General features: G+C 46.2%; 1 protein-coding gene across 2 annotated transcripts in view; it reads left to right on the top strand.

The window, feature by feature from the left end:
- Positions 1-13402, top strand: part of CDH13 (cadherin 13) — a 1022481-nt gene that overhangs the window by 633401 nt on the left and 375678 nt on the right. For both annotated transcript variants that reach the window (XM_027619214.2, XM_027619213.1), the window contains exon 6: positions 1719-1863. In XM_027619214.2, coding sequence (XP_027475015.1) covers positions 1719-1863 — 145 coding nt within the window. The remainder of the gene's footprint in view (positions 1-1718; positions 1864-13402) is intronic.

Below are 13402 nucleotides of genomic sequence, written 5' to 3'. Positions count from 1 at the left end.
TACCTGGTTTCATTTTTGCTTACTGCCTTCAAATTCTGTGCACCTGCACACATTACACACGCACGAGTCACATGCAATTTTTTGTGTTTACACACAATATTCTAAGTGGATCAACAAGGTGGATTAATGATTTTATCTAATGGCTATATTCTATGACATTGTAACAAACATTTGGCCAACCAGCCCCCACCCCCGTCCCTGGGCGTTTAGCGGATGGCAGTGGTGAGTCGTTATTCTAATAATGAAATAACAGTCAGTGAATGTTTTCATAGATGTAGTGCAACCTGACTCAAATAGACTAAACAGTGGTATCCAAATGGAATAAAGTGTATGAGTCCTTCATAGCTTTTGTGGGATTTTCCCATGCTACTTTCCAAAAGGATGATACCAGTTTGCAGTACCACCAGGTGGGGTGCGACCATGCTGATTTGTAATGAGAGTGTTTCTCTGTCACTTTCCTAATCTGGGCTTGTTTTGACAATAGGGCTGATCACAGCGGTAGCGACCGTAGGAGCAGCTAGTATTCTGGAGACATAGCATGGGAGAGCAGGAGAGCTAGTGCTTTAAGAACATTGTTCATAGTGGCTAAAGTTATGAACTCTGGAGGCTCACCTCATGAGGTCAAATCCAGATTCTACCACTTAACCTCTAATTTACGTTCATTCCTTCCTTGCAAATGATTTGTGGGGTTACCGACTGAAGACCAAGTGAGTTTACACAGTAGAGCGCCTAGTAAGCCGTGGATAATGTTGATTATTATTCCTAATAATGGGTGTTTTTTATTAACCTCATTTTACAGGTGAGAAAACTGAGAGAGGAGGTGAATGGCTCAAGGCCACTTAGCTCCTGAAAAGAGGGGCTGGGATTCCAACTGCAGCGGCCCATTCCCCAAGAGCTACGGTTTCAGGGATGATGCAGGGACCAGAACTCAAAGCAGAGGAGAAGTGTTACTGTAGCTGCCGAGTTAGTCCGAGGCAGAATCAGGCACAGAAAAGGACAGCATAAGGCCGCGGTGTCTCATTGGAAATGCCATGATGTAATTCCTTGTCTCCAAGACAAACAATATAGCTGGGGTGTTGTTTTTATATATATATATATATATATATATTATTTTCTTCATCCTTGAGATCTGAAGGTAGCTCTGTATGTAAGTGTCACATGGGATTGTGAAATTCTGCCTTGATTACATGGGCCTGGTGGGCAGCAATCCCAGGGCCACACTTCAGACCCCCACAAACGCCTTCCTTGTCTCAGGAGGGCTCTCAATAAATTCTTACTGACCTGAATTTCTCCTAAACATTACCATAAACACTTTCGGTTATTTCTTAAGGTACTTTGTTCGTAACTGCTTAGTCAATTATTTTTATTAGCATAACATTCCTTTTAAGCATAATGATGTTAGAAAAAAACAGAAACAATGTAAGCACATTTTCTTAGCTATGGCTGATTGCGAGTGTTTTCTCTTTTTTGGACTTTGCAGTTTGATGAATTAATTGTGAATTTCCCAAGGGGGACCTAACATGAACTGAAATTTGTCATTTATTCTATAATGTTTAGTTTCTTTTCTGGTTCCAGTGACTATCCTTTGAGACCGAAGTTTGAATATTGCCAAGGGCTCATAAAATTGCTGATATAACCTACTTTCTCCAGAGAACCTGACTTCAATTTTCATAATGAATTAATGCCTTCTTTCTCCCCCAATTTCTTTGCTCCCATAGCTGTTTGTGGAGACCACTGATGTCAATGGCAAAACCCTCGAGGGGCCAGTTCCTCTGGAAGTCATTGTGATTGACCAGAATGACAACAGACCCATCTTTCGAGAAGGCCCCTACATTGGCCATGTCATGGAAGGATCGCCAACAGGTATGTTAAATTGGTTTACATCAGCATAATGGCTTGGAAAGTGGCATCCTGTGATCTTTGGGGATTCTAGAGGCTTTTGTTGCTGCTCCAACTTGTTGGTATGCATCAACACTAACGTGTTATCTCCCTGGGTAGAAGCAAGGGCTACAGATCTGCAACCCAGAACAGGACTGGAGTGTTGCAGGCTATGGAAGTCTCTCGCCTCATCTCTGAAAGCCATCTTTCAAGGATGACCGACATCTAAGTCTCTCATGTGTGGCTGATGGTAGACATTGTATAAATACGTAACTCACCGTTGTGAGGGCCCAAGGTTGAGCTTTGTGGTATGACAGGGCTTTGAAGAAAATTAAGGTCCCCCCACCAAACTCCTCACTTCTTCCTTTCATCATTGTCTTTTAATAAGAACCATTTTGGAAAAAACCAGGTAGGACTTAATTTTTCCCTTTCCTTACACGAGGTGCGTGGAGAAACCTTTTGTCTTCAGTCAAAGGGCCAAAGGCAAGACATTTTATTTCTCTCTGGAAACACATGCACCTACTGTGATGTTACTACAGAGCTCCTCTTATCTTTTTTCCACACTTAACCTTTCTAGGGAAGGTTGTAAAATTTAGAGCTCCCTTTTTTGGTGCAAAAGACACCAATAAAAGCATTCTGTGACTGGCAGCAGAAGTCACAGCTGAGTATGATGCTTGAGCAAGTGAAGAGCAAAGTCGAAAAATCCCTATTATGAGACTGGACTTTGATTTTAAGCTTTAAAATCCATCTGGGTGAGGAAGCACCGTAGGGAGAGTCTCACTGTTGCTGCGGCTAGATTATGCCCAAATAAGTCATTCAGCTGGCCAGACGCGAGATGGAAGCCCGAGCACTGCTTTGACTGGTTCATTTTCGCCCTTTGCTGAATTGATGGGATATATCAATAACATGTAGATATATGAGGCTCTGCAAGCATTGTCATGGTAACCTGCCTAGACGACCCCATGAGTAATTGTATTCAAGGTGCCCACACCTCCTTCCAGCTTCAAGGAGCTGGGTCTCCCTGTACTTCATCAGCTCCCCAGGGGCAGGAGGTGAGCTCTCCTCTCCCCGATTTGAAAGCATTCTGTAAAAAGGGGTGGGGATTGCCTGTGGGTGCTAGGGGGCCTTTGGGGGAGCCCAGGAGGTGGAAGAGTAGCAACCGGTCTAGAAAGATGGGGAGCAGCAGGTGAAGGTGGGTCCGATCACTTTCAGCCAAGCCTTTCCCGTGGCACCTCTCCACACCCCGTAGGCTGCTTTTGATGGAAGGAGGGCTTCTGGTGAGACAGACCCTGGAATTGGGGTTTGATGGTCACAGATACCTTCTTAAACAAGCTGATGTGCGGGACGAGTCAAGGGAACTGATGGGGAAAGCTATTAAAGAGACTGCAGTTTGAGCAGAACAGGAAAATGATTCCCAGTTTCCATCTGTGGTGCTGGGGCCCTGTCTGTGAGTGACTGGAATTTGAGCTGGGCCAGGAAAGTGTTCTAAATGTAAATGACAATGCTTACGTCGGAGGTGGCTGTGAGCGTGTATGTGTCTTTGTGTATTATGTGTGTATATGATTAGACGATGTCCAATTTTCCTCCCACTGTGCCCTTCCTTAAAGTTCCAGAAAGAATTTCAAATTTTATTGCTTTATATACATGTCACATTTTCAAAGAAAAATGGAATCTTTTATGTACGCTGAATTTCTTAAAGCACAAAGTAATTCAGTTAGGGTGGACGGATCTCTAGCAAAACACGAACCACCTCCAACTCCTATTTATGATTGGTACTATCCTATAAAAATACCTAAAGATGCGGATAGTTGTGTGGCTTCTTGCAGCTCTGCAGAATTTGGCCTGAATCATTGTTTTGTTTTTCGGCCTCCTCTGGGTTTGGTTTTAAAGCAGGAACTGAAAGAGATTCAGTCAGATCTGGGGTCAAGAGTGTGGAAATGTTGCAGAAAACTTTTAGAGGAAACACCACCTAGATCGCTCAGCGCCCTCATTCTAAGGGATCTCATGCATGATGGCCCCGGAAGCCTCGATGAGGGCGGTGGGAATCTGGAGCAGGGGCTGGGATCCCTTTCCAATCCCCCTCCCCGACCTAAACCACTTACAGGTTAGAACAAGGAACCCTGACCAGCTGTAGAAATAACGCCCTGCTCCTTTGTCGTTGGTGGAATCTTCTGTGTCGGAGACGCTATAGCGGATCCATTTTACAGAAGGGGATGCTAAGCCTGGAAAGAGTTCCGTGACTTTGCCCCGCTCACATAAAGAATAGATGAGGGGCAGTGTTCAGGCAGGGTTCATGTGCTCTTTCAAGGGCCCCACAACCTTCATGGTGAAAACAGCCATCAAACTACGGCAGCATGGGGTTGCGTGCTTACCGTGTGCCAAGACCTTTATGACCTAGTGTCCTTGCCTCCACTCCATCATTCCCTCCCCAGAGGGGTGGATACACTCTCCCCATCATACGTAGGAGAAAAGTGAACCTCAAAGAGATGCGGACACTTGGCCTAAGTCCCACAGCTGGTGGCTGAGTCGGAATCTGTGTCTGCATCTCTGGCTCGAGGCACAGGCGGGCTCCCATGTGCGGGTTGACGTTGGCCACCTTCCCTCCCGTTCTTCACCATGGACTCTTTTCAGTCCCAGCCAGATGCCAAGCATTTGCTCTATCAGCAGAACTGATGTAGCTCCTGACGGAAAGTAAACCACTCTTCTGACCAAACATCCAGCTCGTCGAATCACTTGGTATAACATGTGCTGTTGCTCAGTCTCTGAGGTGGAACAGTGTTACGTGTGGGCCTTGTTGTCACTCACGTTGCTTTCTTCTGAGTTCAAGTCATCAGGGCCAGTGTCGTGGGGTGTGACCTGCACGGCCTCACAGGGCCCTACGTTCCAAAGGGCCCCACGTTTGGTATTAGGCTCTGCCGTCACCACCTAAAAATTATTAATAAGTAATGAACAAGGGTCCCCCTGCGTTTTCCTTTTGCACTGAGGTCTCCCCCCACTTAAGAAGCTGGTCCTGAGCACCGCACTGTGGTCCAGGGCTGGCTTGATGCTCCATTCAGCTCCTTACCCAGGTGAGACCTTGGGCAGCTTACTGAACCTTCTAGAAACCTCAGTCACCTTGTCTGTAAATGGGGTGGGTGCATAATAGCACCTGCCCTAGAGAACCGTATGCAAGCATTAAATGAGACACTGCTTCTCTCAGCACTTACAATAGAACAAAGGTTCAAGAGATGCTAGCGCATTGTTAATGCCCCCTATTATTCTTATTATTCCTGCAGCGTACCGTTTAGGGGAGGTGAGGGAAAGAGTCAGGCTGTTTGTGCGAAGGAACATTCATCTCCCAACAAACCGAGCATCATTTTCATGTTCCAGTGTACCTGGATATGCCATCAGCACCAATCCGTCATGGAGGAAGGTCACCCATATTCATCTGTGTGTGCAGACAGGAGACCATTTCCAGCCGCTCAGCACTAAAACTGCAGGGTGTTATTTGGGGGAATCAGTGCTGGATGAGGGAAGATCAACAGAAAATGATGGTCTTTGAACTTCGCAAATTATGAGTTATTCCTTTCATGGAGTCACAAGGCATTGATTTATGGGACCCAAGCCCCAGCCCTGGCTGCTCTGTGGGGCCAGCCAGACCTCAGTGTGAGCCTGGTGTTTTCTGAATGCCCAAGGCATGCCTGGACCTCATAAGTGGGGACAGAGGGCTGGGGCCCTTGAAGTTGCTGGAGGGCACACAGGCCCGAGCCCCAGAGTGCCTACTAGGACCAACTTCCCCGGTGTCTTGCCACTTGCCCCTGGTCTCAGCCCACAGCTGGCGGCTGAGTCGGAATCTGAGTCTGGGCACTGCTGAGAAGGGCCAACCACAAGCCCCAGAGATGAGGTCTGAGGGCACGTGGTTTACCTGGGAGGCGCAGGATACCAGATGAGGAGTGCTCCAGGTAAGGGAGGCCAGCTACCAGGGTGGGCAGTTGTGAGCTTGATCCCTTGGGGGGTGGGGGCCCCCTAGGAAATGACATGAACACACACACATTAGAGTTACCCCAGCCCAGGCGAGCTGGAATTTGCATCCCCACACACCCACCAGATAGTGGCCACCAACTATCCCCAGAGGGACTTTAATTCCCAGGCACCCTTGGCCACTTGCGGACTGTGCCAGGAGGGGCAGCCTTCCAACAGGATACAGGAGCGGCCTGTTGGCCTGGCCTCGGCTGTGCTCTGCCCTCCATGCTTTTGAGCAGCCCGAATGTGAGCAGGGGCAGCTTGGAGGAAGGCACCCCCCACCTGGATGCGTGGAGCGGCTCTGAGAGATGCCAGGGGAGGGAGGTGATGGGAGGAATTATTTTAGTCCCTAAAAAGCATGACCAAGAAGGACAAATGTGATGTTGACCTTTCTCATTATTTTATTTTTTTAAATTTTTTTAAAGATTGTATTTATTTATTTGAGAGAGAGAGAGAGAGAGAGTAGGGGGAGAGGGATAAGCAGACTCCACACTGAGCACGGAGCCTGATGCTGGGCTCGATCTCACGACCCTGAGATCATGACCTGAGCCAAAACCAAGAGTCGGATGCTTAACTGACTGAGCCACCCAGGCGCCCCAACCTTTCTCTTTAAATAGGAGTCAGGACCTGGAGGTGCACGTTCTGACTCCTAGGAGAGATGACACTTCTCCTTGAGCAGGTGGAGAAAATTAGAGATTAACAGCTAAATCCTCTTCTGACTTCTGAGAACACAGGTGCCCTTGCCCTCTCTGACTTCCTCTCTTGCTCCCTCTATTTTTTTTCCATCCGGTACCATTACTGAGCACCTACTCTGGGCCAGCACCCTTCTGAGCTCTGAGGGGGCAGCCGTGGACCTGTCTGATGCTGCTCATTCCCTCCTGGTTTGCGGAGCCAAGCAGGGAGACTGGCAACAAGTAAGAATTGAAATGTGGGGAGCGCTATGATGCAACCACACAGGACACCTATCCCAGAGGGGTGCTGACCAGCCTCCCTGAAGAGGTGCTGTCAGAAGAGTAGGGGCTTTATCTTTTGTTTTTCCTCTGGGATCTATCTGAATTTCTGTTATTCAAGACATAGTACTTTCATTTTTTTAAAAAAATCCTACGACGACAGACATGAGGAAAAATACCCGATCAATTGGCCTTTGGGACAAGAGGCTGTCTTGAGAGCTCAGCTTTGCCTGGTACTCGCTGCTTTCCAAAATCAACACAATGGTTTTCTATGTGACAGTTGATACCTGAGCCCTAGCTCAGGACAAACCCTCCAGTTGTTGCTATGACCTGGTCGTAAAGCCCCTCCTGGCCCCCTGTTCACTTATCATGGTAACTGCAATGTGGCTCCTCTGTCCACCAAACTGTCCAGTTCTCTTTCGCAGGTACTTTTGGACATCCACATAGTACGGTCTTGACCATCCCAGCCAATCCTCCGGGCTCTGGAATGTTGGGCACATGACTATTTGGACTTTTTGCTTGTTTTCTTAAGGAGATGATGCATTTCTTTTAAAAATGAAGGAATTCAGCTTTTGTTCAGCTTTCTTAAGTAAAAAAAAAAAAAAAAAAAAATCCAATCACCCGCAAATCTCACCATCCAGAGAAAACCACAGTCACCATCTTGGTGCGTAGAGTTCCAGGGCTCTGTCCGGGCATGTTCACACCCAGAGACGCGCTACGCAATTTGATAGAAACCGAGCCGTACATTCCTTTCTGTAACTCGCTTTCTTCACTCTGCAGGGTTGCATGGACGTTTTTGTAAATCAAGAAATGTCAAGCTACATCATTGTTTTAAGCAGCTAGTGCCTGGATCTGCCATCATCTAGTTAGCCATCCTGTATTAATTTAAGTTTTTTCACTTTTCCATACTTATAATCAGCTCTACGGGAGAGAACACGTCTCTTCCCACGCGTGTGACAACCTTTAGGATAAATCCATCCATGTGGGATTGACAGGATAGAGGATGTGCTTATTATATTTTTGGTGTATGTTGGGGTGGTGCTTCTGATCAAAGATCCTACCTGCATCTTGGCCGAGCTCATGCTTGAGGATACAACAATAACCTTTCCCTTCACATTTGAACATGCTGGTGGACATTTTTGTTTATTTGTTTTTCTGGATTATACCCAACGTGTCTGAGCTTTTGTGGTCATTCCACAAACTCTGTCGGTAGGTCATGAACGGCCTTGCTCTGGAACCTTCCCTGGATTCTGTGATCAAGAAGAGGACTATCATTGTGGGTCCTGTTCTTCTCCTGGGGTCGTTGTTGGAGTCTTAGCCGAGGGAAGGTGCCGAGGAACGGATGTCATTAATGTGCCATAGTGACATTCAGATTGCATTAGGCAGCACTTGAATTATGGTACAGATCACTCCAGTGCAGTTGGCCATAAAACAAAATTTATAAGTTACACAATCCAATCAGAGACCTCTTCCCAAAGGGAGAATTCCAGAAATAAAGTGTATCAAAAGTGTTGAGTTATCTGAACCTTGCTAGCTATTCAAGAAACAGAATCTCTGCCAAGTTGCTCCTAACCCTGCCTGGGACTCCAGGTGATGTCTTACAGGGGCTCCAAACCAAGCCAATCAACAACCTTGTCACAGCCACTAATTTTCCCTCCTTTCTACCCCGGTCCCTCTCTGATGGACACCACTGCACATTTTAGACCAACTGATGCAGGTCCACTGGAGACTTTGAGATACTATAAGACTTTGTGAGACACGGGAGAAAGCCTGGACCCCTTTATCCTGTTAAAAGGATACCCAACCACTAAAACTATGTGTCTCATCTTTAATGTGGGCAACTTTGAAAACCACTGTTTTCATTTTTATTCCTAGCCCTCTCTCCACCTAAATTCCTGTATGAGTCCATGGGGTTGGAGACCAGTTCCAGAGGCAGGATGACACATCCTTTCTTGAATCACTCTTCTCTCTAAGAGGAAATCTTTGTTCCTGGCCAGACTTGTGTGTCTGCCAGTCCTCCAGCCTCCTACTCCTTCATGTCAGGTCTTCGCATTCTAGGCACTGAGGATAACCTGGTGAACTGAAGAGATATGGCTCCCATGGTCACAGAGATTACTTTCTCCTAAAAATAAACACTTGGCAGCCATGCGTACCCCACTACTTTGTTGAATATACTTCAGAGTTGAGCTGGGAGTCATCCCTCCACCACTCTACATTGGGGAAAAAGAGGGATTTATGACATCAAATATTGAAAAATAAAATAAATTAGCTTAATTAAAATGAAATCATACTTTGATGTGGAGGGAGGGAAAAGAAGCATCAATAGCTTCAGAAACTTAGTGATCATTCCATAACCTTTTGAAAGGATAAATCTGATGGGAGTTCTTAGCCAAAATGGAAATCGGATCATAGTTGAGCAACTGCAAAATAAAAATGAGAAAGTCCTTGAGTTGTTACGGTGCAGAGCATGGTAGATACCCAAGCCTTGAAATCCATCCCTCATACCGAAGGATCCACTCTGAATAGCCTAGGAACTTTTCATGCTGTGGATGAGGAAAGCCCAGTAGCACATCCATGAGGGCATTAAAGAATTATAATTTCAGAGAAATTCTTACTTCAAATCAATTCTTGCTGACCATTTCGTTCAGCTAAACCATTCAACAAATATTTATTGGGCAGCTTCTCTGAATCAGAGAATGTTCTCAGTGATAGAGATATGGCAGCGGCCAAGACTATTTAGGACTCAACTCTTAAGACATTTGTATTTTCCCGGAAACAGAACAAAAATTAACAACGAAACAAAAGATAATTTAAACAATTTGGATAACGTAAGACAAGGTGACGTGACATAACGAAGGAGAGGTCCAGAAGGACCTCTCTAAGGAGGTTACATTTAAGCTGAAACTACTGAGAATAAAAGAGCCTACCATTGTAAAGGTATCGAGCCAGCATGTTCCAGGCAGAGGGATCAGAAAGTGCAAAGGTCTGAGGCAGGCAGGACAGATGGAGGGACACAGAAGAGGCCAATGTGGTGGGAGAATGTCAGCAAGAAGAAGAGTGGCAGATGAGTTCAAGGAGATAGGGAAGCATAAGATCAGAACAGAAGTCACCAACCTTGGGCCATGGGCCAAAGCTGTCCCACTGCCTGTTTTGTGTTTTTTTAAAGAAAATCAATAAAGTTTTATTGAAACACAGCCATGCCCATTCATTTAAGCCTTGATTATGGCTCTTTTCATGAGCTGCTGTTAGACCTGTCTAGTTGGAACACAGATCATATGTCCCACAAAGCCAAATATATACATAACCTAAATACAGATATATTTTTAAAAAACGAAATGTATATTTAAAATATTTTTAAATCTTTTAAAAATAAATATATATGTATATATTTTACTTTGCCCTTTACAGAAAAGTTTTGCAGAACCCTGGATTAGAACTCCATAAGTTTGATTATATTTTAAAGTTAGTAGGAAGCCCTTGGGTGGTTTAAGGAGGACAGTGGTAAACTCTGATTTTGCTGTTCAAAGAGGATGTGAGCTCTTCTGTGTTGAACGGGGCTTGGGCAACGGGGCTACTTCAGCACCCCAGGCTCGACAGCACGGTGGCCTGGACAGGGTGGGAACAGTGGAGGTGGCAAGGAGATGCCAGGTAAGATTTTGTACTGAACCCATAATGGATGGGGGAATACTGAATGTTGCCACATCGTCTGGTACTGGATTACTGTAGCTAGTGCCATCCATATGGAATTAGGGTAATACTGTAAACCGTAATAGGTTTATAAATTTTCCTCAAGGACAAACTAGATTTTACCTTCAGTTTTCTTTCTAAGGCATAAGCCGCAGACCAGGGGACCAGATTATCTTCTCTTCGTTCCTGATTTTCCGCATCTCGGAGAGTTCCAAACACACAGCAGCCCCTCGGTGTATTTCATGCAAGAACAAGTGGGCCCGAATGGTAGAAAGTATGAATCACTCGAAGCTTCCCTTTTCGTTTGATTTTTAAATAAATGTTGTCTTTATTGGCAATTCATTCATGACTTTGACAAATATCTCTGGAGTGCCTGTTAGGTATGAGAAAAAGCTGCTTCTTGGGAAGGACGAGGTTGGGTCAGGGTGTTGCATAAAACAGACCCAGGCCACCCTGACTCCATAGGGTCTGCAGACTTGAGGAAAGCCGAAGACAAATTCAGCCCGCTGCACAGGGCAAAGGCAGGCCCCTGGTAGCCCCTCACTAGGAGCTACGGGGGACGATGGTGCCCACCCCGAGTGAAGAAACAAGTGGTAGTAACCAGTATAGTTTTCCTAGTACTGGGTATTGGTCTAGGTTCTATATCTGTCTCTCAGTGAAATCCTTACAATTCTTTCTACGATGGACGAAACAGAAGCTCAGGGAGGTTAGGTGACTTCCCCAAAGTCACCTATAGCCAGTGGGTGACGAAGCAGGGATTCACATTCAGACTAACTCCTGTGCCCTTTCATTTCCTTTCCATCTATCACACCCACTGTCCTTTAACCACTTCATCCAGGAAAATGTTAAGATCAGTTCAGATCTGCCGTCCTGAGTCTGGAGCACGTTTTCTTATATGCGTATATGAGCGTGTGTATGTATATATTTGTGTGTGTGTCTGTTCACGTGTGTGTAGAGTGTGTGTGTAGATGAAGGATAGAGAGGGAAGAGGGAAAGGCATTTTATTATAGCTTAGCTGGTCAGGTAACTCGGTGCAGCCCTTGTGACTGGCGGTGGCCTTCTCAAACAGAGCCAGCTCCTCCCCCTAGCGGTAGTTTGGGAGAGGCTCAAGGAGGACTCTTCTCGAAGATTCATAAGGCATGCTAGACCATCAATCAAGACAGTCTACAAATGTCAGTTAGAAAAGATTTATAATCAGCAGAGAGCTTGAAAAACCAGCTTTTTTACTGCAGCCCTGTTGCGCTAAGAATACCATCCCTTCGAAGGGCAGAGTACAGAGTGCTGTCTCCATCTGTTTATACAAATACTTTTGAATCCCTTCCCCTTAATATATGTACGGTATACTAAAAGAAGTCCTGAGTAATTTATGTACAGAACCACCTCCCTTCATAAGTAAATGGAAGAGATTCAATATTCTAAGCTCACTGGGAAGAGGGCATAATAAATCCCTTTCAAGTATATGTTTTATAAAATATAGGTCACGAATTGAGTTTTCCAGTATCAAAGAAAAAATTTTAATAGACTTACAGCTTTCTTGCTGTAATTATGGCTGCATTTTTTTTTTCCAGGCCAAGCATGGTACCCAAAGCTATTTTATTATTCAGAATACTGGCTCATTTCAAAGATTTTTCAAGTTTGGTTTGGGGGATTTTCAATGTTTTCTCGCTCTGATTTTCTACGTCTGTTCAGGGTGCCAAAGTTTTTATCTGCTATGTTTGTGGCTAGAAGGGGCTGCTAAACCCTCCTGGTGGGGAGGACAGGGCGGGGCTCGGGTTTCTGTGGTCGGCCTCTGCGTCTTTAGGAAAGACCTCATTTCAGAATGACGGAGGGCCTGTTCCCTGGGCCATCAGAACCAGACTCACTGGGCTGCTGGCCGTCCATCCCTCTGCTTCGCTTCTTGCTCCTGCAACCTGTCCCCCTCCCTCTCTGCTGAGGAGGTTCTGTACTCACTGGCTCGCACCAAAGTCCTAAGCCAGGGTTAGAGGCAAGAGCTCGAACAGTAACTTACACATAGGAAATTAAGTTAGCCAGGTCCTTCCTGTGTGTGACACATCACCCAAGAATGGCTGCTTAGATTTCCACTGGTTTAGGAAAGTGTGTTTAAAAGTTTTAACTTGAAATGTTGACCCATGCACTTAAAACAGACAATCCAAGAGACCTATGCCATTGCTGTCAAAGAAACATGTCATGTGGATTCAGACACCACAGAGTGGTTCACCTGCAGATGGTTTGCCCGCCCCCCCCCCCCCCACCCCGGACACTTTTAGTCACCACACTGGGGGAGGGGAGGGTGCACCTGGCATCTAGTGGGTAGAGGCCAGGGATGCTACGAAACATAACACACAGGACAGCCCCCACAATGAGGGATTATGTGGCTCAAGATGGCAATAGTGCCAAGATTAAGAAAACCTGCCCTAGAAGGAGAAAATGATGAGTTTTGGTTACAGAGTTCTCATCTGGGGTCTGGAGGATGGTAGGCATTGTTTAGTGCCTCTTTGTGGTGAGCCCCAGGATGGGCGATGGCCAGAGCCTGCTCCTCTCAGGAAGGTCCCGTCGCAGGTAGCTGCAGTTAACAGTGAGCATGGCTTGGGGCGGGGGGGGGGGGGGGGGTGCGTGGAACCTGGGCCTGGCGCTACCAAGGGCTTCCTGTGCATTTTCCCACTGACTCTCTTTGTATGATCTTACAAAGCAGATACGTGATCATCTCACGTTGCCAGTGAGGACGCCAAAGCCTAGAGAGGTTAGGAGACAATTTTTCCAGGACAACAGAGGCCTCTCCCTCAGTATCTGTCCCGCTCTCCATGAGTTAGAGCCCCCAGTGTATGACAACAGCAGTGCGTCGTCGATAGGAAAACTACACTGCCCGGGCTCCCCCCGCCCCCAGC

The sequence above is a fragment of the Zalophus californianus genome, chromosome 17 (genome assembly GCF_009762305.2).
Source record: "Zalophus californianus isolate mZalCal1 chromosome 17, mZalCal1.pri.v2, whole genome shotgun sequence".
NCBI lineage: Eukaryota > Metazoa > Chordata > Mammalia > Carnivora > Otariidae > Zalophus > Zalophus californianus.
Note: the sequence above shows the minus strand (reverse complement) of the source record. Positions and strands in the feature narration are given on the sequence as shown.